Source organism: Pollicipes pollicipes, unplaced genomic scaffold (genome assembly GCF_011947565.3).
Source record: "Pollicipes pollicipes isolate AB1234 unplaced genomic scaffold, Ppol_2.1 Scaffold_6138;HRSCAF=7277_pilon_pilon_pilon, whole genome shotgun sequence".
NCBI classification, from domain to species: Eukaryota; Metazoa; Arthropoda; class Thecostraca; order Pollicipedomorpha; family Pollicipedidae; genus Pollicipes; species Pollicipes pollicipes.
Window position 1 is genome coordinate 15,226,425 of NW_023596818.1, and position 24,886 is coordinate 15,251,310.

The 24,886-nt window shown below is 55.7% G+C and overlaps 1 protein-coding gene across 1 annotated transcript; it reads left to right on the forward strand.

The window, feature by feature from the left end:
* The first annotated feature begins 364 nt into the window (after nt 1-364).
* Nucleotides 365-24,135, forward strand: LOC119105352 (protein gooseberry-neuro). Its single transcript, XM_037228821.1, has 8 exons — nt 365-516; nt 15,435-15,607; nt 17,119-17,249; nt 21,260-21,378; nt 22,115-22,317; nt 22,804-22,960; nt 23,578-23,763; nt 24,119-24,135. The coding sequence occupies exons 1-8, from the start codon at nt 459-461 to the stop codon at nt 24,133-24,135; spliced, it is 1,044 nt and encodes a 347-aa protein (XP_037084716.1). The 5' UTR covers nt 365-458.
* The last annotated feature ends 751 nt before the right edge of the window (nt 24,136-24,886 follow it).

The window sequence follows — 24,886 nt, forward strand, 5'->3', positions numbered from 1 at the left end:
TGGCCCACCGCTGGCCAAAGGTAACCAAGCCGCGAATTATTGTCATTACTACAGTGTAATAGCCATTCCTGAACGTTAATGATAGCGACTCAAATTAATATTTCACGTTGGTGTTCACCGCAGAGTTATATTGCCACACGAAACCTCACGGTAGAATTGCCTTCCCCAATCCCGTAAGTCACCGCAGATAATAACCCGTAATTTCCATGCTATTACCGGTAGCTCCGCCCGCCGCACGGTAGCCGAACCAATCAGCGTGTCGCCCGCGGCGGCCGGCCGCCAGGGGCGGAGCCAGCGGCGCGGTGGGCGGAGCCATCCGTCGCGGCGTGGCGAGCGGCGCGGTCGCGCCAGTTTTGTGCCGGATTAAGCCGCGACAGGCGCGCCTATCTGCGGGTGCCCGGCCGCCGACTCGTGTTGCACGGGTCCGAGCAGGAGTGTCCCGGCCGGCCCGGCACGGCATGACCTTCAACCACCCCGCCATGATGCAGTCTTGCTTCGTCGGATACCCCTTCCAAGGTAGGCTGATGCTGTTGGTAGCTGACGTTGGACGGCATATTTCCGGCGGAGTCGTTCGCTGTCCGAAGTTGCATCTTTATAGGCGTGCTGTCTTCGAGACTAGCCGATTATCAAAGCGGTTTGACAAAAAGTATGGTTGGGAAACGACAGAACTCAAGAGGTGGCTATGGTTTTAGGTGGATTGTCTTCGAATAAAACTGTAGTTGACGGGCATTAGCCCGCCGCTGCGTTCCATTCGGGCACACAGGTCTCATAACAATTTATTGTTGATGGCAAGTATTGTGAGCGAAAGCTGACATTGAAAGAAGTACAAGATGATCAAATGTTTTCACGTCAACGAAGTTTGCGTAGTTTGAAGCGGTGGAAGGACAGCATCATGTGCGATACGGGTTTGTGTTAGTAGTGCCACAAATTTGCGTCAAAACTGTTGTAGGCGGCTGCATTTGTTTATGTGCAATCACGATGATAAACGATAACTTTCAATGTCTGGTAGGGTGACCCGCACAAGTGGGGATATATCGATGTCATGGCATTTTGCTTCAATACGATGGCTCAAAATCATAATCAGAATTGAGTAGTGCAGTATAAAAAAGAGAGGTGCGGTGACTAAAAATGCCGCGCTTCAGCCGTCAATCGCGGTCAGGAGTAATGACATCAAAGTCTTGGGGCGCATGCAGTATTTCGTAATGGCAGCACAACTTCCAAGTGTTCCCTGATGCGTCCATTTCGGTGCGCCACAGGATCATGAAATATATTGCACAGCGTAAAGCAGCGTTACACACTTTCAATCCACGTGTGTATCTCATTTCTTGTTGGTCGACATCAATCTACGTGGAAACATACCTTTAAATATGCATTTCAACGATTTAATAGCGGGGTACGTGTCTCCGGTGCTCCCTCCTCGAAGGTTTTTCAGGCATTTGGTCACCTTGTTCCAATGGGAAAATGGCCTAGAGGCAGGAGAATCACGGGCCGCGAGAATATATCGTAATCCACACCCAAACCCATAACCACAGTTTCAGCCTCAGGCCGACCTATTGCAATGTGGTTGTGTTACGTGGGTAAAGTACTGTGTGGACGACACGCTCACACATCATACTATCAAGTCCCTAAAGATGCATTTTCATCTCGAAGAGCAGAGCAGGTACTCACCAGATGAAGCCAGTGGTTAGGGGCGGAGAACAAACGATTTCGACCAGAAATAGCACTTTCAGTGCGACTTCCTTCGAAATTGTTAGACTATTTCAATGCAGTTAATATCGGAGGCAACCATTGCCTCACAGGGCTGTTCTCGACATAGGTGTTTTCAAAAGGTACTACTTACGATGACATTAAAAGCCTATGTATTACTTATCAAAGTTCTAATATCATAGTAGCGTAAAAGTGTATGCGTATAGTGATAATCATGACCGTGGTACATACAAGTGAGGTTATAGTGATGATTGCAAATGCTGAGTTAAGTGACGTTTATGTACAGGAAATTTCAAATTTTGCTTTTAAGGCACGACCAGTTGCATGGGCTGCAAGCTCTTATTTTCCTACCTATTGTACACAACTGTACCCAGCCACGCCGTCACGTTACCTCTTCCCGCACAGGCTGCCCGTCCGGTCTCGTCCGGTTTCAATCCTCTCCGTTTCGCCCAGTCCGATCTGTTGCGTTCCGTCCAGTCCTTTCCGTTCCTTCCGCCTGGTCCGTTTCTTCCCCTCCGGCCGTATCCAACCCCTCACTTTCTTCCTTTACTCCACCCGTTCCATCCGTTCCACCCGCTTCTTTCATCCGGTCCACCCCGTTCGTTCCGTTCGTTCCGTCCATGCCGCCCGTCCCACCCGTTGCCCAGCGGCGTGCGGTCCGGCCCAGCTCCGGCCCGGCTCCGGCCCCGGCCCGGCCCGGCCCGGCCCCGGCCCGGCCCGGCCCCGGCCCCGGCCCCGGCTCGGCCCGGCCCCGGCTCCGACCTCGCCCCTACCTTTGATCGGCTCGCCGGCACGGACAGATGCCTATCACGACGATCGCAGGGGCTGACCCGCCCAGCGCGCGCGCGCCAGCGCCCTGCCACAGCCGTTAACCTGTCCAGTGATGACGGCGGCCCGGCCGGCTGGCTCGGCACTTTGTTACCGGTTTATTGGGGGGACGCGGCCCTGTTTTTGTCCCGCCGGCAGCGGCCATCATTTAATTATCTCGGCCGTCCGTACGGCCGGCTTTTTGTTCTGCCGCCAGGTAATGGGAAAGGCTGCGAATTAGCCAGGCGTGTTTCGCCCGCCCCAGCACGGCATCGCGCGAGGGGGGACGAACATGCAACACAAAATTTGGGGGATTGTTTTACCTTTTTCCGCGTTTGTTAGCGCGTTTGTGCAAGCTTTTCTCGTGATTTATACTGGTATATTCCTCTTAGAACTCAAGGGAACGCCTACATAACTGAAACACCTACAGCACAGTTAAGATAAAATTATTTCCCAAGCAATCAACATTTCTTTCACGCTTTCCGATAGCTCAGTTTCATCATCGGCATCGCATTGATTTTGAAGCAACTGGGCTGTATCAAAATTTGTCACCTTCACTGGCATTTTTTCTCAAAGTTACTAATCGCCGTATCGCCATTTTATTCGCCTCGATTATCAGAAAGCTACTGGCTGTAAATAGCTCACAAAATATCAGACTGACTCGGCATATACATCAGTGATCCCAACTTCGGATGTATCTTTTCAGATGCAACACAGCTTCTTCAAAAGTTAATTCGTCTTACGTGCGGTATGTAAATCAGGGTAGTTTTATGTGAGATTTCAGGCCTTTCGTTAAGTCGTTTTCAGATTAGAAAAAAGCTGAAGGTGCCTCCGCGATCCGACCCGAAACCTCAAACACTAACATATTTTGTATTTACCACGCAGTATGACCAGACGAATTCCCACAACAAAAACTGTGCTACCTGGCCTTATTTTCCGTACACATGGCAGGTCAAATTTGCTTGGAAATTTTTGAATGGATCACGCACTGTGTGGTCTGTGGTATCCTCCGCCTTGCAGCGCGGACTTATTTTGCCAGTCGCAGGCGGTCCCAGAAAATCCACTTCTAGGATAACTGAGCGTCCGTCCAGCTGTGTTCGACTCTCCAAGTCCGCCCATCCGGTCGACTCTCCCAGTTCGCCCATCCGGTCGACTCCCCCAGTCCGCCCATCCGGTCGACTCTCCCAGCCCGCCCATCCGGTTGACTCTCCCAGTCCGTCGGCCCGTTTGACTCTTCCAGTCCGTCGGTCCGGTCCACTCTCCCAGTCCGTCGGCCCGTTCGGCTCTCCCAGTCTGCCCACCCGGTCGACTCCCCCAGTCGGTCGACTCCCCCAGTCCGTTGGCCCGTTCGACCGTCCCAGTCCGTCGGCCCGGCCCATTTTCCCAGTCCGTCGGCCCGTTCGACATTCCCAGGCGGCCGACCAGACCACACCTGGTCAACCCGAGCCACCTCGCGACACCGGCGCCCCTGGCGCGCGTGACTCACCACCTCATCGGAACCCGAGCCCCGCTGCGAACCGGACCCTCGCCGGCCGTTGTCAGCCCCTCGTGGCTGGGACCGGAGACGAGCCTACGCCCGCCCGACCACCGGCCGTCACCCGGCGCGTGCCACCCGGGCGACACCACCACCGTCCCGGCGGCTGCCGGTGTCAAGCTCGTCAGACAATCTGCCAAGGCGGTGGAGATTGCGTTTGTCGTCACCACGTCGTATGTTTGGTGACAGGGGCAATGTTCCGGGGTCATGGTACTGGCTTATTGATCGGTAGTGGTATTGCTGTGGTCTGCGGTTTTTGTATGTGGACTCAGTGGAGAACAAAAGGTGCGTTACTAGATCTCCGAGCCCGCGCCACCAGACTGGCCGGCCCTTCGACAATAGCCGGGTCACAGTGGAGCCGGTGAAGCCCCAAAGCATCGCATCCCCACGAACAGCTGAGGCTGACGTGGGCGTGGCCTTTGTTAATGGGAGCTGGCGGCGCTCGCGAAGATGAGCCTTATTTGAGCTCTATTGTGGGGTCAGGGTATCACAACGGCGCGCCTGGCCTCCGTCCCAGGGGTGTTCCGTTCGGCCTGGCGATCGAGTGACTGCCTCCTCCGGCGGGCCCGAATAACTCCTCATCACCGGTATCCTGAGCCGGCGGCTTTGTCAGATCATCCCTGCGCCTCTGACCAGCACCACCCCTGAGCTATCTGACCAGCCCGGCCTCTGCACCGCTGACCAGCACCGCCCCCGAGCTCTCTGACCAGCCCTCCTAAGTGTCTGACCAGCTGGCTTCTGCACCTCTGACCAGTCTCCCTGGGCCCCTGTCCAGCGCCACCTTTGAGCTCTCTAGCGAGTCCCCCTGAGCGCCTGACCAGTCCTCCTGAGCCCTTGACCCAGCCCCGCCCTGTGCACCTGCCCAGCACCACCCCTGTTGAGCCCCTGACCAGTCCCACCCCTACGCCCCTGAGCAGCCGGCCGCGCGGCCCTCGCCGGCGCGCTCCGGCCGCGGGCCGCCGCCCCTTGATCAGGCGGGGCGGCGGAGCGTGGCCGCCGGCGGCTGCAACAGGAGCGGCGCCGCCGCCGAGAGCGCCGCATTACCCGCCGCCATATCTCCGGCCGGCCGCAGTCGGCACGTTCGCGCCGTAACAGCGTACCTTTATTGAGTCTGGCCGCAGCACCGGCCGGCCGGCTGGGCGGCGCCGCGCCCAAGGTGGGCCCCGCGCCGCGGCCGGCCCGGGTGCGTTCGGTGCACGACTGCCGGCGGCGAGCGGGGGTGCGTTCGGTGTACGACGAGCGAGCTAGGCGCAGTGTGGTTTTGAGTCCTGCTTTTCGGTGGCTGAGCGAACATGCGCCTTGTGGGACTGTGAAGAGTGGTTGTGGTGGTGGCCTTGTAGTGCAACGGTGTTCGGGGAGCATTTGATAGTCTGGGAGCTGCAACATCTTGATGTTGCTTCAAATTATGTGCCTTTAGGCTCGCAGTGTAAGTTTGCGCCGTGATTTTTAAGATCAGTTATCCAATACCCATAGCGACGGCGTCCATCATGCGACACGGCGGAGCTTATCCGTCACATTTATTCGTGCATAATGATAAGACAAGAACCGACGGCCGTCACGTATGAAACCCTGAGTTGGCTCTGTGGAAGGCAGCTGCACACTACCGCCCTGTGTCTACGCATCTGCAACATCAATGCACTAGCCATACGTCGATGTGGCACCTCTATTCACGCACCTCCGATGGGTGGTGATGCTCACATTTTAGCGCATCATGTGCGGCCTATTTTGACCGAAAGGACTGTCTATACAGCCCACTGCCTATTTTGAATCATCTTTGATTAATCATCGCATGAAGAGAAACAAACGGCATGGCGAGTGTTAGTTCCCGCTTGTGTAACCATGTGTCAGCTCGAAATTGCTTTCAATAAATCAGGCGGACCCAACGCACAGCTGACCGGTGCCGCCCCTCCCCCTCGTTCCACTCCAAATATTCCGCACCTCCGGCCGGCATGCCCCCACCTCGCATAGCGCACTTCATTTCCTGCCGCCTGTAATTCCAGCCCGGGTCTGGGGCGCCGGCACCTTTCGAGGGTGCCCCCAGACTGCGTGCCGCCCCTTCAAAGGGACCGCCTTCAAAGTGGCGCGCCGGCCGGGCCGAGCCAGCGCCGCTAATGGAAAAACGAAGCCGCAGGAAATTAATGATTTCTGGCGACTCCGATTTCAGCGTATTAATACCAATTAGCAGAAAATACTGCAGTATGCGTGGTGGCGCGCTTTGTGTGCGGTAATGGCGGGTATTTATCAGCGATTGTGGCGGCCGGATCGCCGGATATTGGCTGTCTGGCGGGCAGATGACCAGCACTTCGTGCGGCGCCCGCCCGTCTCCTCCGGGTCACAGACGACTAACCGATGGGCCGCGGCCACCACCGGTGATGGGGGAGGGGGAGGGGCAGTGCAGCAGATGGCCGCGAGGGGGCATGATGGGGCATGGGATGAAGATTGCATTTCTGCAAGTGGGGATTTGGAACAGACCTGGTGCCGTTAGCACTGGGATTGACTGAGGAGTCAACACCGGAGTGGGCACCAATGCCAGTAGTGGCAACTTTTACGGGAACGGAAACATTCGTCAATTTGGGGATTATACCTTCGATCCTGGTACGAAAAAAACTTGTTGCTACGCAGTGGAAAGAGGACCTATTTCACGTGCAAACGACAACGGTGAGCAGATCGCCCACGCAACACAGCGACAAACAACAGCGTCTCGTAGCAGACAGGCGAAATCCGGGCGATAGCCCATACTCATGGATCCAGGGAGAACCCACCTTTCGACCTAACCTGAGACGCCCACAGCGAGGCCCGGCTCGGTCCAGATGAGATCAGCTCCCTACGTCAGCCGTGACGTCAGAGCCGGGATCGCCCCGCGGCCCGGCTCGGAGCCCGGCCGGCAGCGGGGGCAGGGCGGGGCCGGCTGCTAAGCGGCCGTCCTCCCCGTCCCCCCGCCCCCTGCGCACCGACACGCTATAGCCCTGTGGCGGGCGCCGCCGCGACGGCCCGTCTGGGTCCGGTTACCCGCCAGACGAATCGCGGACGTCACGTCTTAATCACGTGTTATGTGAGGACAGCGGTGGGAGACGCCGGGGGGCGAGGGGGCGGGGGCTTCCGACAGCCGTAGGCGCCACTGGAGAGCGGCGTTATAGGGGCCTTGACGGGGCGTCACTCAGTGTTGTGTTGGGAATCCGGTGGATTTAAATGTTCATTAAGTGGGGTACTGCCCACAGTCCCGCTGTTGGTTTAGAGGTCTAGTGAAGTAATGTAAAGACAATATTTGGCTTGACCTGCGTTGATCGTTTGGATTTTGTAGAACAGAAGGAAGAAAGCGTGATCTCAAGCGTACAGCAGGCTCAGGGGCGCAGGGGCGCAAAAAGGCTTAGATAAGGGTGGGGTAGTGGTTGACCGTGGGTGCGGATGGGGAATGAAGCAAGGAATCATGGCCGAGCACACCGTGGAAATGCGCACGAAAACGAGTTTCTTCCTCAGTTAAGCACATGTTCTCAAGTTTAGGGGAAGGGGGAGCCGTTCTCTCGCCCGTGGCCCCTCTCAACCGAATAAATCCTGTGACCTGGCTTCATCTCAGCTGAAGTGCACAGTGTGTGTGAACATTGTGTAGCTGCTGCGTAACAAACAGTATAAACATAGCAATAATTTAAGTAAAAAGCGTAAGTAAATTGAAACGTGCGATGAGAAAGAGCAGCTTCGAAGAGTGTTCGTTGATGACGATAGTTAACAGCCTCCACTAATGTTAAAAGCATACTTCTCCAACGCCAAGTGCAACTACAGCCAGCAGGCCAACTGAGTATAAAAAGCTTGTGTCAACGATGCTTATTCCCGTCGTCGCTCGCTAAAACGCAAAAGCGATGAGATGACCATCAGTGCAAGTCATAATGTTGATTTGAAATCAGCTTAGTGGTGTTTCATTGACTCCCTAAGCAGACAACTCGGAGGTCAAATTTCTTGTTCAGTAGGGACCCGGTAGCTCAAACGGTCTGCTTCACACCGGCCTTGTCTCTTGAAGACGAGCGGGTCCATTTGGCTTTGATCCGCATGCCGTGCATTACGGAAAACTGCTGCCTGCCTGCATGAAGAAGGTCTCTCAAGAAGGAAGAAGGCTTGAAGAAAGAAGATGCCCAGGTCTCATCCTGTGATCCAAGCCCGAGTGTTCCCTGTTCGAGTACATGCGATGTGATCATTATATCTGATTAGGGAATTTGGGTAGTGAAGGAAAACCTGTGTATGGGAGTGCAGATGAGAAATGATCTGTCACATCTATATGGCTGGCCGAACGTGGAATGATCATCAGCTCCGGTATGAATTAGGGGATCTCAATCCAGTGAAGGACTCCTTTGTCGTAACCAGAGCATCCTGATCCGGAACAGGGACCTTTTGGAACAGGAGGTCACGTGACAAAGGGACTCCTGATCCATAATTAGGGTCTCCTGATTTATGCAGAGTGCCTCCAAATCTAGAATAAGGACCTCCTGATTCACAAAGGGGATCTCGTGAGCCGGCGCACTCCCTCATAGGCTATAAGGCCTCCTTATACGAAGCGGGACTGACTGATTCATAAAGGAGGCTTGTTGATCCAGACAAGACGCCTCTTGATGCAGAAAATATCCTCAAAGACAAACAAACCTCGTGGAAGGGCGGAGGGCGCCAAGTGCCAGAATTTTCTCCAGAAGGGGACCTGCGTGATCGACTTCTTCAGGATTCAGGGACTCACTTTATTTTGAAACATCTTTATGCTTTGTTCAGCCGACTTCATGGAGTTATATCATTTGCACTTGCATAGAAGAATTATATCATCTGCACTTGTATTCATGTGGCTTTTTGTCATTCGAACTTTTCCCAAACTACTTTTTTACTTAACTATTATTACTTGCCTACCACTACCACTATCATTACTACCTTGGTACTTTTCGTACCCCTTTTCATTTGTTGATCATTTGACGCATTGCGTTGGACTTCTGGTCGTTTTGGCTTCCAGCCATCTGATTTGATATGATCTGATCTGATTTTTGTCATTTTCTGTTGTCGCCAGTTTTCATGTTTTGGCTTGTGTTCCATTTGGACTTTTTTCTTATTTGCTTTATATCTCTTGAACTTTTTGCCACTTGAATATTTGTCGTTTGAATTTTTTGTCCTGTTAGGCAGCTGACCACCGCTTGACTTTTGACGGCTCCTGTTCCGAAGCCAGAGCCTAAATGACTCGTCAGTGTCGGTCGGTTGGCAACCGGCCAGGCTAGGCAGACCAGCACGGCGTGACCGTGTCATGACATTAAACTATACGTTAAAATATGGTAGAAATTATTCCTGTTGAACTCAATTTGTTTTACCGTGATGGTTGAGTAAAGGGTATGCAACAAGCTGTCTTAACTATGAACCCAAATTCAAATGTTATCTCTTCAGATTGCAAGGTCAAACTTCTGATTAAAAAAAAATTTGGAGAGGCATGCCATATTCATTTTTCAAGGTGTGTTGTGCTGATATTTCAACGTGCCAGGACAATATGGTTCTTGATGTTCATCAATACGAGGTTCCGTTTGTACTATCGACGGCTGAGTGGCACACGCATGGTGTGGCCACCGAATTCTCGGCCATTTTGCGAATACGAATGCGGCAGACGCAAAAATGTCCTATCAGTGTGAAGAAGGTTTCTTTCGGCTTTCCTCCAAGGTACGCGTATCCATACAAACCCTTGCATGTTTTCGAATTCTTTGATTTTAAGAAGCAAGAAGAATTGGCCGAGCCACACAAAATAACCCCTTTTTTTGCTGCTCCGTGTTCGCCGCCCGCCCCAGCACGCGGCTCGCCTTGCAACTCGGGTCGGCCATGGCCCCTGCTGGCGCCTCCGTCCCTTCAGCGTGGCCCCTCCCCCTCCCTCCCCATTTCACCTGCCGCACGCCCCGCATCGATCCTGGTAATGATATTCGCGCGCGCGGGCGCCCGCCGGCACAATGGCGCACCACAATGCGTCGTTATTGTCGCGGCGCCGCGCCGAAACAAGATCATTAGGCGGCTAATGGCGCCGGGCTTCGCCTTCGTCGGCCCCCCTGAAAGCCGGCGGCTATCGTTGGTCAACGGCTGATACGCGCCCGCTCCGGTAATGCCGCAGGCCGGCCGGTGCCGGCACCGCGCCACATAAAGCATCGCGGGCTAATGGTGCGACCCGGGTCGATGGCGGCGCGGTGTGAACTGACCGGACGAACACCGGCGGCGGGCCGCGCGGCGAGTCAGCGTCGGCGATAGCCATCTGCGATGAATTGCGGACTGGCTGGCGCCGGCTGCCTTGAGTGATGGCTCTCCTTGGACTGGTTCTCATGACGCGTGCGACTGGCTCCTGAGCGTATTCAGCTCCGCGAAGCTAAGGCTCGCATCCATCGCGCCGTATGTGCACGTGTGCTGGGCGTGAAACAAGCGTTTCGCACATTTGTAAGTTGCATTCAAGAATGGTTCTCTTACTCGTAAGTTTGTCCTTAAGTTGCTCCGATGACCTAGAAACAGGCACCACTGCCGCGTCGTCCTTTCGTGGGTGATATATGTGCTGATATTACTTGCTCTACTATTAACTGTTTAACTAACGATCCAACCTTGCAAAAAAGTGTGCGTAAGACGCCTTTGTCATGCCTGGTGAATGAACTCGACAATGTCAAACGGTGATAGCATTGAAACCGATATATGATGCTTTTTTAAAGCATTTGGCCCGCTCGAATTACTGGCACATTGCGATTTCTGTCGTGGGAATACAGCACAGGATTAGTCCAACTCTGCACGAGTCTACAATTCACGGAATGTTCGCGGCTGCTGTGGCTAGCCTCGTGCGTTAACTGCGGCGTACATAATCCATCCCACATAACATGGCCACTACCATACGGCGTGCTGAAGCCCCCATACAGCAGGATGAAGTGCCATGTGAGCCTGCTGTCCTTTAAAACCGAAACCACCGATGGCAGAGGCGGCCAAACGGCAGTGACGCACGTGGTGCGTGTAAACGACGAGTACGCGAGCATGGCCCGTTATGGCATCACGGCGTTCGACTTTCGGCAATGGTGTTGCAGCGCACGCAACCATTGGCGCCTTTTTTTACTGATATCTTTTTGGTCGATCTAGGCAAGCATATGACAGCAGCGGCACGCCATCAGAAAGCTTGTCAAAATGTCCATGTCTGCCTGCCTAACCATTTATTGAAATACGTCCGAATGGCGGTGAGATGATGAGGCTGCAGCCTGCCTATGTTGCTACGGCCTCACAGGCCACGGTGACGTCACGCCAGGTGACGTCATTCGGCGGAGTGCGGCAGCACGGACGGCTCAGCTCGTCAGCGCCGGTGTCACCGGCCGAGCCGACTCGCCGCCCCAATGCGCCGCTCGCTGGCGACGCGCGTCACAGCTCGCGCGCGCGCGCGCGGCGATGTCAGTGGTCTGCAGCATTTAACAGCGGGCTGGTCAAGTCTCAGTCCCGGCAGGGGGCCAATCGGGTGTTGAGGCCGAGCCCTAGATTTGACGCTAATCGCGCTGAAGTCCAGCAAAAAGAGTGCAAACGCAGGGTGCAAATGCAGGGTTGCCCAACGGTCTTCGGGGGGAGGGTAGGAGGGAAGAGGGAGGGAGGGTGGGCGGGTCACGAGGTGCGCGTGATGACGTCCCGACCGGATGGAGACGGGATATATGCCATAACGTAGACGTAGGAAGAAAGATGTGGGCTGAAGGTTCCACGCCGATCTCACTGTTTAGGGCGGCACAATATTTCCGTTTGGTAAACACGAAAACAAGTGGCAAATAGTTGGTTTGGCCTCAGTTCTTGAGACGGGTCATATACCTGCAACGCAAGATGAGGCACATCACACTCAGCCGTTCGCCACGGAGCACACAGAGAGCGCACAGCGAGCACATAAAGAACACAATAGAACTCACAGGGAGCACACAAGAGCATGCAAGCAGCACACAGAGAGCACACAAAGAGTACGATAGAACACACAGAGAGCACACAAGAGCATGTAGAGGCCACACGGAGAGCGCACAGGGAGCGTACAGATATTGTACAGATAGTACACAGGGAGCACACAGATAGTATACAGATCACATACTAACAGTACTCAGACAGTATACGAAGCACGCAGACAGTACACAGGTAGTACGCAGGAAGTACAGAGCTGCCAGACAGCCTCCGAGCCCGGCGCCCGGCCGTCTGCAATAGCACGGCCCGTCGCACCCGAGACGTCCTTTCACTCGCAGCTCTGTCACCTGTCGGCCCCGCCAGCGTGACGTCACGCTTTCTCGGCAAACGTGCCGCGGCATACCTGGCGCGCCGCGCTGCACTGAAGCGGCGCTGGGAGATGGCACCCCGCGGGTTGCGCGGCGGCAAACTGGGTAACCTGCGCTTCGGGGGGGGGGGCGGAGGAACAAGTGGTAGTGAAGGGATCAAGTAAGTGGAGGGAGTGGAGGAGTAACAGGTGGAGAGGTCGATGTTTTGGGCGGGCGGAGAAACAAGCGGCTGAGAGGGGTCGACGGGCGGCTCAAGTTGGATCTCGACCAGGTAGAGAAGGCGAGAACGCCAAGCCCGGCTAGATATATAGAGAAAGAGGATGCTTTGGCGTTTCGGAGGCCTCCGTCTGTTCTTAAGTGCTGGCAGATGCGTGACCAGTCGCAGTGTAGCGCGCGCGGTTGTAAGGAGGGCGGATGGTTCACGGTGACCCGAATATCTTAATAATGCCCAGTGCCCGTACCGCTACGTTAAAGAAACATGAAAGCCGTCCAAACGTCGAAGTATACCGAGTTCACGGACATTGCCAGTTGTAAGCTTCAGCTGTACGTATGTTCTGCCTCCTCAGCACACCCTGCGGTGAGGAAATGTCACCTAGTTGCCAATACATGCTATCAAGGCCACCAAGTTACCTGTTCAGCGCACATAGTCGCTTTGTCATTTGCCGAGGTTTCTAAATTATTTGTCACATCTCCTCATCCCCCAAAAGTGCTTAGATTGGACACCTCCCACCGCCCGCATCACATTGAATACAGGTGAGCTGGCTAGCACGGTACTGGCACAACTGCTCCTCCACTGCCCCATTGCTCCACTGCTTCATCACATTTTGGCACCACTGCTCCTTCCCCACGTGCCATCGTAGGATAATTTCCCCACGTTATCTCCTGAACTGGGTTAAACTGGCTGAAACCGACTAGCTTGGGAATCGCGTTTGAGTTCGTGTTCGATATATTGACGAACCATTCCAGCAACTGGATTATCGTTGGGTTCGATGCCAACTTAGGGTAAAATAGCAAAATGGCGACATTAACGGGACCATATTCAGACACTTGTCAAACATGTGAGGCATTTTGCGAAAACATGTAATTAATTAGCGACAAACACGTCGTCCCGTTGCTGAATATGTTCCACGCAGGTTTAAGAGGACATGGTTGGCAAACACAAAGGAGTTTATGATGCGCGGAACACGCTGCGCCAAGTAGACGCCAAACTCGAAGCCACCCATGTAGACTATATATGGGGAAAAATGCAATAAAGAGCTGAAAAAGAACGATTGTTTACATATATTCATTGCGAAAGAGGCAAAGAAAAGGCCTGATCTATGAACGAGGTAGCTTCCGCCTACATCTGATGCGTACAGCGACTCACGCCCACCGTATAGGTCTGAGACTGAACCACTCATACTCGGCGTTAGCCAATGACACCGTCACCCTTCCTGCACCTCCCGTGGCAGCCGGTGACACCGTCGCTACTCCTGCACCTATGGGCGCCATATGACCAACGTAGTCGGTGCGCCCGAAAGCCCAAATCATCATTATCATCATCCTCCTGCACCTCCCGTGACAGACGGTGACGCCGTCACCCCTCCCGCACCTCCCGCGGCAGCCGGTGACACCGTCACCCCTCCTGCACCTCCCGCAGCGGCCATCACGCCGGCCGGCGCGCGGGAAAATCATGGCTGCCGCGGCGGCGACCGACGCGCCCAGTCACGCCGCGGCCCGCGCGCTGAACAGCCTACCGACACAGCGCGAGCGCCGGCCGTGAACAGCCTACTGACGCAGCGCGAGCGCCGGCCGTGCTCGTCATGCGGCCCGCTCTGCCAGCCCGGTCAGCTTGGTCATTGAGGGGCCATGGAGTCTGGAGCGAGGCCTACAGACCCTCGGGCTGGCGGCTGGCGGCTGGCCCAGGTCATTTTTTACCATGCCGTTCTTCTTTGGTTGTATTATGTATGTCGCATCTCATTTTTCACGGAACAAAGGCGTATAATCCAAGTAAAATTTCTCGAATGAAGTCATTTTTAATTTTTTTTTCAGGTTTAGAAAAAAATTGGTTAGGACGGCTGCTTGCCTCCAGTATAACCGACTTTAAATTGGTTTGGTAATAACGTGACCCCGGGCCGAGTTACGCCTGCGGCTAAGCGGGTGTACGCGATGGCTTAGCTGCCGAAGAAGCGCGACGGCGAACCGCACGACTGATGAGAGGAGCATGAGAGCATGAGAGGAGCATTCCAAAAGTACCACCGCTTTGGTTGCCGTACTCCACTCTGTGTCAGGTATTGCAACGTCATGACGTAGCTGCCCATCGATATCAAATGGACATGCGCTTAGATGGACCAGACAGAAATAAAAAACCTACATGCGTTACGATCGGCTGATAGTCACACATAAGCAGCATCAAAACCGGGGCGGAGAAAGCAAAAAATTGAGTTCCTTGGAAATGAGCATGGGTCGGAATACTAGGGTCGGAATACACGATAACGTTTCTTCATTCCATTGCTTCAAGCTTCAAACCCGACCGCAAGACTCATATCCGCATCACAGCAATGACGTGTCGCGTCGCGCCTTGACCTGGTAGGTCAGGGTCCTTGACCTGGCCGTGCTCCCTGGAGGTTAGGGTCGCTGCCCTGGCCGCGCGCCCCCGTATGTCAGCGTTGTTGACCTGGTCGTACGCCCCCGGAGGTCAGCGTTGTTGACCTGGTCGTGCGCCCCCGTATGTCAGCGTTGTTGACCTGGTCGTGCGCCCCCGGAGGTCAGCGCTATTGACCTGGTCGCACGCCCCCGGAGGTCAGCGTTGTTGACCTGGTCGTGCGCCCCCGGAGGTCAGCGTTGTTGACCTGGTCGTGCGCCCCCGGAGGTCAGCGTTGTTGACCTGGTCGTGCGCCCCCGGAGGTCAGGGTTGTTGACCTGGTCGTACGCCCCCGGAGGTCAGGGTTGTTGACCTGGCCGTGCGCCCTCGCAGGTCAGAGTTGTTGACCTGGTCGTGCGCCCCCGGAGGTCAGCGTTGTTGACCTGGTCGTGCGCCCCCGGAGGTCAGCGTTGTTGACCTGGTCGTGCGCCCCCGGAGGTCAGCGTTGTTGACCTGGCCGTGCGCCCTCGCAGGTCAGAGTTGTTGACCTGGTCGTACGCCCTCGCAGGTCAGGGTCGGGTTAACCAGCTGGGCGGCGTCTTCATCAACGGCCGGCCGCTTCCGAACCACATCCGGATGAAGATCGTGGAGATGGCGGCGGCGGGGGTGCGGCCGTGCGTCATCTCCCGCCAGCTGCGCGTCTCGCACGGATGCGTCTCCAAGATACTCAACAGATACCAGGTCAGAGCCGCGCCGACCGACTGACATACACAGTGGATAGCGAGTCAGAACTACTCTCGCTTTGCTGTACGTCACGGACGCCGGGTCATAACCCTGGCGAGCTAGCAGGCACTCGACGGGTGCCAGACACTCGGATAGGTCAGCCTGAGCTGGGTCGTCCTCGCCCTGGTCTGCCAGGTGCGTGACGGAGCTCAACTCCCATGGGTCATCTTCCAAGTCAGCACCGGTTCAGGCCTCTGGAAGCACAGAGAATGGCCGTTTACTGCCACCGCACGTTCGCGATTGCTCATCGCGTGTGCCCTGTTTGGCAGCGGGCGCATCATCTCGTGCAGTCCCATTCTGACCGGCCATCATCTCGTGCAGTCCCAGTCTGACCGGCCATCATCTCGTGCAGTCCCAGTCTGACCGGCCATCATCTCGTGCAGTCCCAGTCTGACCGGCCATCATCTCGTGTGGTCCCGTCCAACCGGTGCCAGCGGCCGTGTGGTTTCGTCTGACCGGCGCCGGTGGCCGTGTGGCCTCGTCTGACCGGCGCTGGCGGCCGTGTGGTCCCGTCTGACCGGCGCTGGCGGCCGTGTGGTCTCGTCTGACCGGCGCTGGCGGCCGTGTGGTCCCGTCTGACCGGCGCTGGCGGCCGTGTGGTCCCGTCTGACCGGCGCCCCGTCTGACAGGCGCTGGCGGCCGTGTGGTCCCGTCTGACCGGCGCTGGCGGCCGTGTGGTCCCGTCTGACCGGCGCCCCGTCTGACAGGCGCTGGCGGCCGTGTGGTCCCGTCTGACCGGTGCCAGCGGCCGTGTGGTCTCGTCTGACCGGCGCTGGCGGCCGTGTGGTCCCGTCTGACCGGCGCTGGCGGCCGTGTGGTCCCGTCTGACCGGCGCCGGTGGCCGTGTGGTCCCGTCTGACCGGCGCCGGTGGCCGTGTGGTCCCGTCTGACCGGCGCCGGTGGCCGTGTGGTCCCGTCTGACCGGCGCCGGTGGCCGTGTGGTCTCGTCTGACCGGCGCCGGTGGCCGTGTGGTCCCGTCTGACCGGCGCCGGTGGCCGTGTGGTCTCGTCTGACCGGCGCCGGTGGCCGTGTGGTCCCGTCTGACTGGCGCCGGTGGCCGTGTGGTCTCGTCTGACCGGCGCCGGTGGCCGTGTGGTCCCGTCTGACTGGCGCTGGCGGCCGTGTGGTCTCGTCTGACCGGTGCCGGTGGCCGTGTGGTCTCGTCTGACCGGCGCCGGTGGCCGTGTGGTCTCGTCTGACCGGCGCCGGTGGCCGTGTGGTCTCGTCTGACCGGCGCCGGTGGCCGTGTGGTCCCGTCTGACTGGCGCTGGCGGCCGTGTGGTCTCGTCTGACCGGCCCCAGCGGCCGTGTGGTCTCGTCTGACCGGCGCTGGTGGCCGTGTGGTCTCGTCTGACCGGCGCCGGTGGCCGTGTGGTCCCGTCTGACCGGCGCCGGTGGCCGTGTGGTCCCGTCTGACCGGCGCCGGTGGCCGTGTGGTCCCGTCTGACCGGCGTGACGTCGCGCGCAGGAGACGGGCAGCATAAGGCCGGGCGTGATCGGCGGCTCCAAGCCACGCGTCACCACTCCCGAGGTGGAGAACAAGATCGCCGACTACAAGAAGGAGAACCCGGGCGTCTTCAGCTGGGAGATCAGGGACAGGTGAGCGCGCCGGTGGTTGTGGCTTCTCGACGCACGTGCGTAGCAGTGCTGCGTCCAGCAGCGAGACGCCTGCCACTCAGATGGAGTCTGAGAGGCCAGAGACGCATTTGGCGTCACTTAAACTCACCACTCGTTGTTGAAGCTCTTCGTGGATGGGATCAATCGTGGATGAGGGTTAATGCATGGATTGAACCGTACACAACAAACAACAAATGTAAGTTAAAACGTTGATCACAAAACAGATACATCAAAGAACTGCTTTACTCCTTCCAAAAACAAGTATTCCCTCCCCTTTAGCACCATAACAACATGCCAGGTGATACCAGGAGGTTCATGCCTCCATTCTACCAGGAGGTACCTGAAGCATGGCGGAAATGCAAGACGACACGAATACATTTTAATCTAACATATTGTTTTGAGCGTTTACACCTGACTGATTACGCACCTCTTGGCACTGTTGAAGGTCGGCCGGCTCTAGCGCGGCCGCAGCCGGGCGAGTTTCAACGGCTGACCGGAGATTGGGCTCGGTCCGACCGGTCACGCTTCCGCCGCGCTTGTTATGTCTTTACAGCCATTGACCGAGCCGGCGCGCGGTTCTCAGCGGCAACCAGCAGAATTCTTGTAGCTGGTGCAGTGAGATTTTCCAGGCATGCATGCACGCTGTTTGATCAGGCGAGCTCTTTTTGCAACATTGCAGTATTACCAGTTTCCCTCCACCTCGCGACCGACGCTTGAGAACGGTAAAATATTTCCACATGACAAAAACTGAAATAAAAGGGTCTAAACTACGTTCAGATTTCGACCACCAGCTGTTGATGTTGGAGTAGCATGATGCCAACGCGTTTTGACTGGGGAAAGGGCAAATAATCCCATTGACTGAAGTGAGAATGACCTGTAATGACCTGGCCACCCGCTGTCGAGGCCAAACCATGGCATGGGTCTGCACGGTTTTGTGTGTCTTTTGTGGAACTGAAGGCAGATCTCGACAACAAAAGAAGTGAAATCTATGTCTTACCTGGCAATTTAACGATATCCGACTCATAAGTGCGTAAGTATCAGACCAGCAAGCGCCCAAAGTTAGATATATTATATATCTGATTAATATAAATATATACATGTACATACACAAAACAAGCTATGCAATATTTATTAATCCATGTAATAAAATTGTTGTTCCCGAAGCCGATGACAAACACAGTATTGTTCGGTCTAAATCGAGAAAGATAACTACGTGAAAATTGAATGTGGTTCAAATCTAGTTCGTTGCAGCCAATGTCTGTGCCGTGCATTTCCATGTCGCATTAATTTTGTCAAGTCACCGAAAATTCAAACCATTTCAATTTATACCGATCTAACTTGTCGGGCATTACCAACACCAAAAACTAGCTGTAATTTGTGCACGAATGCCATCAGTGCACTCAATCGGCTAAAGCCATAAAAGAGTTCGTTGAGTGACTCGTCTGTAAACCGAAAACGGTAATGGGCTTCATTTGCTGACGTTTTGGCATCCTCTACAAGGTGAGGATACCCGCGTTCGTCACGACTTCTCATTCGCTGACGCTCTGGTATCCTCTACGCGGTGATAATACTCACGCCCGTCTCCACCTCTCACGCCCCACGCCGCAATGGGTGTTCTTTCGTCTCATCAGTGCTGAGGCCTACGGCATGTACAAACTTAAGCCTTTCTTAATCATGGTGGTGAAATCTTATTTATCCTCAATAGACCTGGCCTGTTTGCAGTTTGCTCGTCGTGTTGGTCCAGATAGGCCGGTCCTGTCCGGTGCTGGGCTAGCGGTGGTTGGGTAAGAGCGACGCCTACGTCTCCAGCTGCGCTTTGTCGCTTCACTTCCCACGTGGTGGCGGCGAAAGTAAATAAATAAATATGTATACATATATATATATATACATATATATATATATATATATATATATATATATATATATTGCCGCATCTTTCCTTTTGGTTTTCGCTGTCATATACTGACCTACGTGTTTCCAACAGCGATATTTGAGCTTGACGTCATTGTGAAATCATCCAGCACAATACCCTATGTTAAAAGGAGTGTTCCAAGCTCGCATGGGGTTTGAACTGAAAAAGCCACATTGAAGAGCATTGGGTGCAACTAACAAAAAACCATCTCCGTCCTCAAGACCCAAACCCTGGGGCTTCTGAGCTACACACCCGTGAATATGTGCAGACTTTTTAGGGGAAACCATTTCAAAGTTGCCTAGGCATTCATGACGCCATTACAACGCCATTGACATGCTGTTATTCCATTGACCATGCGGCGATCAAGGCTAAAAAACATACTTGTCCATATGTTCAAATCTGGCGTTCGTGGGCGCAGTTTCCAGGCATAACAGCCGGCAATTGACTCTCAATCGATGTTGTGCAAGTTACGATGGCGAAATCCAACAACAACGTATTCAGAAGCATGCTTACTAGACAAAGAAACTGTGTTGCCTAGTACAGCATTTTCCGCCCGCAAATATACCAATATCTATAAGTCAGTTTGTTTCACCATATCCGATGCTTGCTTCACTATCTTCAAATGTGGGACATTTCCTTTAATGCGACGTCCCGGAGCTTGGTAACCATTTCAAATCTCATTGGACACGTGCCAGTCTGCTTGCGTTGTTGGGTATTTCCAGCGTGTTCGGACACTGACACAAAAAAACTAGCAAAAAAAGTTCGGACACTACGCATTGTGCAATTGCACACCATTATAAAGGCGTCCTCAGGTATTGAGGTGAGGTGCCACATGAGCTTTATCATCTTCTTTATCGTCGAGCTGCAGAAGGTTGTGGACGCAGCAACCAAACTGCAAACAATCAAGCACGACGAATTAATTTGCGGTTATTGTTGCGTCGTTCATGCTCGAGCTGTCAGCATCACTGAAATATTACGCAAAGGCAGTCCCTCCGCTGCCTTCAGCAGATGGGCTCCCAGCCGGCGCCCGAGCGTGTTCTGAGCTGCCTTTGTACAGCGCGCCGGCTCTGTCGCAGCTGACGGAGCGCGCCGGCGGAGGCCTCATCTGCAGCGTCTCATTCATGCCGTCGCACGGCCGTTCACCGGTCACGTGACAGCGCCTGCGGGCGGCGGCGAGTGGCACGTGACCGGGCCGTCTAGGACGTTCGCGCTTTGTGCGCTGAGGACTCCTCCGCCGCGGGGATGCTGCGCGGCGCCAGCTGACGGCCGCAGTTCGGATGATCGGTGCGGCGCGGCGGGATAAATGTTCACCGGAACAAATGGCCGTATGCACGGCAACAATGGCAAACAGCGAAGGGCGAGTAGCTGAATTCGTCGCGGAATGGCGAACCGCAAAACTATGACAGGATAAAAAAAGACGTCGTGCGAAATGACGAACGCTAAATGGTAGCCGGCAAATGGTGTCGTGCAATGCGACACCGAGTTGGATTATATCTTTCCAGTAGCCATATACATTCATTTGGAGGCTCAGTAAAGTATGCTCGTTTGCAAGAATGGCGACTGACGCAGAGTGCATAATCAGTTTGGAATTCTACGTGCTACATGCTTTTATTATTTAGTTGTTCGCTTGGTTGTTTTGATAAGAGCTCTTTCGAACAGAAATGATCGTTTCAGGACTGTGAGATGACGGAGCATGGATAGCGGTGGGGTAGAACTACACGCGCCTGGGGGGCCAACCGTCGAGCTTCAGTCCGCGGAGCGACCCCTCGGGGTGTGCGCTGGGCGCCCGGTTGGGGTCGCCCATCCTAGGGGGCCTCTCGACCCGCCCGTGGCTGACTCACACAGCCTGCCCCAGATTAGCGGGCGTCGCGAGGATTACACATAAGGCAAGAAAGGAGAATGTACTTTTTATACAAAACACGCTTAACTTTGCAAAGGTCACAGACGAAGAGCAATAGTGTAACGCCTTTGCGAGTGTGTGTGGCTATGCAGCGTTTTAGTTGGGAACGATTTTTCGTCCCGGCCATATTTTCAGAGCTTCTGTGAATTTAACTGCAACTTTCCTTCTCCGTTATTGCAGATTGGTAAAGGAAGGTCTGTGCGACAAGACGACTGCGCCCTCCGTGAGCGCCATCTCCCGGCTGCTGCGCGGCCGCGACGACGACGAACCCGTCAAGAAGAAAGAGGAGGAGGAGCTCTGTGAGTCCATCACGCCCGCACATTTCCACCAGAGCATTTCTCCTGTCGCACGGTATATGTTGGCGTTTTGACATGCCAATCACAATAAGCACAAATGTGAACCAATGCAAGCGTGTAAGTACGTTGATTGAAGCCATCATTCCTAAAAACTGCGATGAGCGCCTACAATACGTCGCTTTTTGTTGCTGCTGTGCCGCTGACGTGGCACAAATATGCCCTAATTTGTGCACCTATGTGATGGTGCGTGTTGGTTATGGCCGATATAGCCTCATAACTCAAAACTGAACTACAAGTTGACAGAGTGTGACAACATCGCTATGCCCATGCATGCAAAACAAGGTTTACCGGATATTTGACGACATGAATGTAGATGCTTCGTAACTGGGAAGAGTGAAATTTGGGGTGCAACGCCAAGCGCCCAAAATAAGATGTGAGTGAATAAAGTCTCAACCTGTCTCTAACTACATGCTTTCAGTCTGTTGTACCCCTTGGAGTTGACAAAGGAGGGACGTAAAGTTCTGTGTCCTGCTTTAACATAAAAATGCTGCTTTTAGCAGATGGCTCGTATCTATTCACTCACCATCGGTATAACTTTGATTTCACTAGTTCGTTATGCAGTGCACAACATTTCGTTACCTTTCCGAGATAACTCGAGATCCCGGAACTCCGCCTTTAAAATCCGGGATCCCGACACCGCGGATGAGTACCTAACGACCACCACCTCGTCCGCTTGCAGCCAAATCTGACGGCGTCTCTGACGAGGACGAGGAGACGGAGCCGGGGCTGGCGCTGAAGCGGAAACAGCGACGCTCGCGCACCACCTTCACTGCCTACCAGCTGGACGAGCTGGAGAAGGCGTTCGAGCGCACCCAGTACCCGGACATATACACCCGCGAGGAGCTGGCGCAACGCACCAAGCTCACTGAGGCGCGCATACAGGTGAGCGCGGTGGGGTGGCAGGGCGCAGAAGGGGGGGGGGGGAGGAGGAGGGCTGGCAGGTGACGGCGGACATACAGATGAGCGCGGCGGGTTGGCGCAGGCGCAGGAGACAGACGGGGACTGGCTGGTGAAGGCCGGGGCTCGGATGCGCCACCGACGTTTGCTGCGAGATGTTCGCTGGGACAATTCAACCTGGTGCTCGTGACTGGACAGGTCAGGTCATCTCAGGACAGCCATTTGCCACGGCGTGCCTGCCCCACGTCTACACAGTTCTTTTGTCTGTACCTACGTTTCTTTTCAGCTGCCTTAAAACCCGGTGCGATACCGGGTCGGAGGTGCGATATGATCAGCGCTCCGTATGGTGACGTTTGCTGCCTCTTTGCCATGTGTGGTTCAGTAACCGTCGCGCGCCGCTGAAAACCCTGCTGGTCGGAGGTGTGATTTGACCAGCGCTCTGTATGGTGACGTCTGGTGCCCCTTTGCCAGGTGTGGTTCAGTAACCGTCGCGCGCGGCTGCGCAAGATGATGACCAGCCCCGGCTCGGTGTCCAACTTCCCCGGCGTCGGCCTGCCCATGTCGTACTCCTCCGGCACCGGCGTCTGGGGCCTCTCCGAGCATCCCTTCTCCTCGCCCGCCACTCAGGGTGAGCATGAAGTATCTTCAGTTGGCGATGTTTTCATCCAGTGGTGTTCCAGCGTAGCCTTTATCGTTGCACCGGTAACGTATTTTGCAGTTTTATGTCATCACGACATAACATGCGATGTTTAGTCAAGCGGCCTCGAAGCACTTCGCAGAGTTATTTTCACTGGCATCAGTCGAGTTCCCGAATCAGTGATTTTACAGTTCGTGTTACCCAGTCGGCTCGGCTGGTGACTAAGAGCTGCCTGCAATTCTCCTAACTTCGAATGAGCACCTGAGGTTCTGATGCGAGGCCTTTGTTTGCTGACGATGTGTCCGTACGCCAGCTGTTACACGCAACGCATCACCATTACCATCATCTGTTCACTATAAATGGCCCCCTACCAAACGCTTCGTAGCGGTCCAGGCACGCAACCAGTGTTTTTCAGGAGGCATGCAAATTTTTCCTCTCCAAAATGTTGCAAAATCACTCGATATCTAGTGTAAGTCTCGTTGCTCACGGGGAGGGGGGGGGGGCGGCACGGCCCCCTGGCCCCCTCCTTGGCTACGTCCCTATAACAGTCACGCGTCTGGCGCCCGCTAACGCTACCGCCCCCCCCCCCCCCCCCCCCTGTATTGCAGACTCGGGCTCTCTCTACTCGGGCGTCTCATCGTCGGTGGCGCCGCGTATGTCGTCCACCGCGCAGGCCATGTCCAACCCGGCCGGCTACGCGCAGAGCCTGGGCTCGTACGCGCCGCACCCGTTCAGCCCGTCAGGCCAGCCGCTCTCGAGCCCGGGCCTGCCGGCACCGAGCGCCACGGCCGCCGCTTCCGCGCAGTACTCGCCGCCGGCCGCCAGCGCCGCCAGCTGGCCGCCGGCGCAGTGCCAGCCGGCCGCCGTCAACGCCGCCAACGCCGCCTTCAGCGCCGGCAGCCTGGTAGCGCCGCGCGCCGCGCAGACCTTCGCTGGGGTGTACGGCTGGTACTGACGCTGGCCCGGAGGGTGCCCGTAGCCAAGACTGTCACCGCCTGGCGGCCGCGGATGGTACTGCAGTTTGCAGGCTGCTACCGCCGGAGGCGACACAACGCGCTGGTATCAGCCCGACGGGAGGAAATGGCGACGATAAGGGTTTGCGGGTAACCCCAATCGCCACCTGGTGAGCGTGTCTGTTACTGTCGCTAGTGGGCCGCCACCGCTAGGGGCGCCAGGCCCCTACTTTTGCGTCCCGGAGAAGGCGTTCACGATTGGTACTTGCTTGGCTCAGCATGCGCCGAACACGCGCTGACAACGGCTCAACGTCCGAAGCTAGCATCAACCCCGACCCGACGCCTGGAGCTGATGGTGGCCTCAGGTCAGCGTCAGCAGACGTGCTGACCTCAGCGAAGCACTGACCGTCCGGCCGGCCTTAGTCCGTCGCCCATAGCCTCTGCCGTCCTGACCTGAGCCGGACCGGTCCGGCTGCCTGCCAGACCGGCGCATCCGCGGCCCGCTCCCGCGCGGCGGCTGCCAACTGCCGGTCGTCAGCCGGACCTGCTGACCGCGCTGGCGTGCAGCCGGTGGGTGACGGTCAGTCAGGTGTGCAGGCTGGCGGCGGCCGCCAGATTTGGCTGACAGCGGCCAATCAGCCGTCAGACTCGCACCCCAGCCGGGCGGCATGTTCAGCTCTTCTCCCTGCCCATGATGGAGAGGCTCGCCGGCACGAACCCGAGACCTTCTTGGAGGCTACGGCTCGGCGTACCCCGGGTCAGGAGGCGTGGGAGCACCCAGAGCGCGGCGGGAGGGGGAGGGAGGCCCCCTGATCTTTTGCAATGCGTTGACGAGATAGGACAATGTTTGCGCTCGACGTTGCTGGCAGTGACGTGATTATTCCTAATTTATTTGCCTGGGTGGGAGCCTGCATATGAGTCTCCCCCTCCCCGTTCCTCGCGGATGCGCTTCTTCGGTGTCCTG

Excerpts from the sequence above, each read along its gene's own strand:
- LOC119105352 (XM_037228821.1), top strand. The coding sequence starts at position 459 with ATGACCTTCAACCACCCCGCCATGATGCAGTCTTGCTTCGTCGGATAC. Across the intron at positions 21,379-22,114 it reads GAAAGAGGAGGAGGAGCTCT|CCAAATCTGACGGCGTCTCT; the intron begins GTGAGTCCATCA and ends GTCCGCTTGCAG. Across the intron at positions 22,961-23,577 it reads CTCCTCGCCCGCCACTCAGG|ACTCGGGCTCTCTCTACTCG; the intron begins GTGAGCATGAAG and ends CCTGTATTGCAG.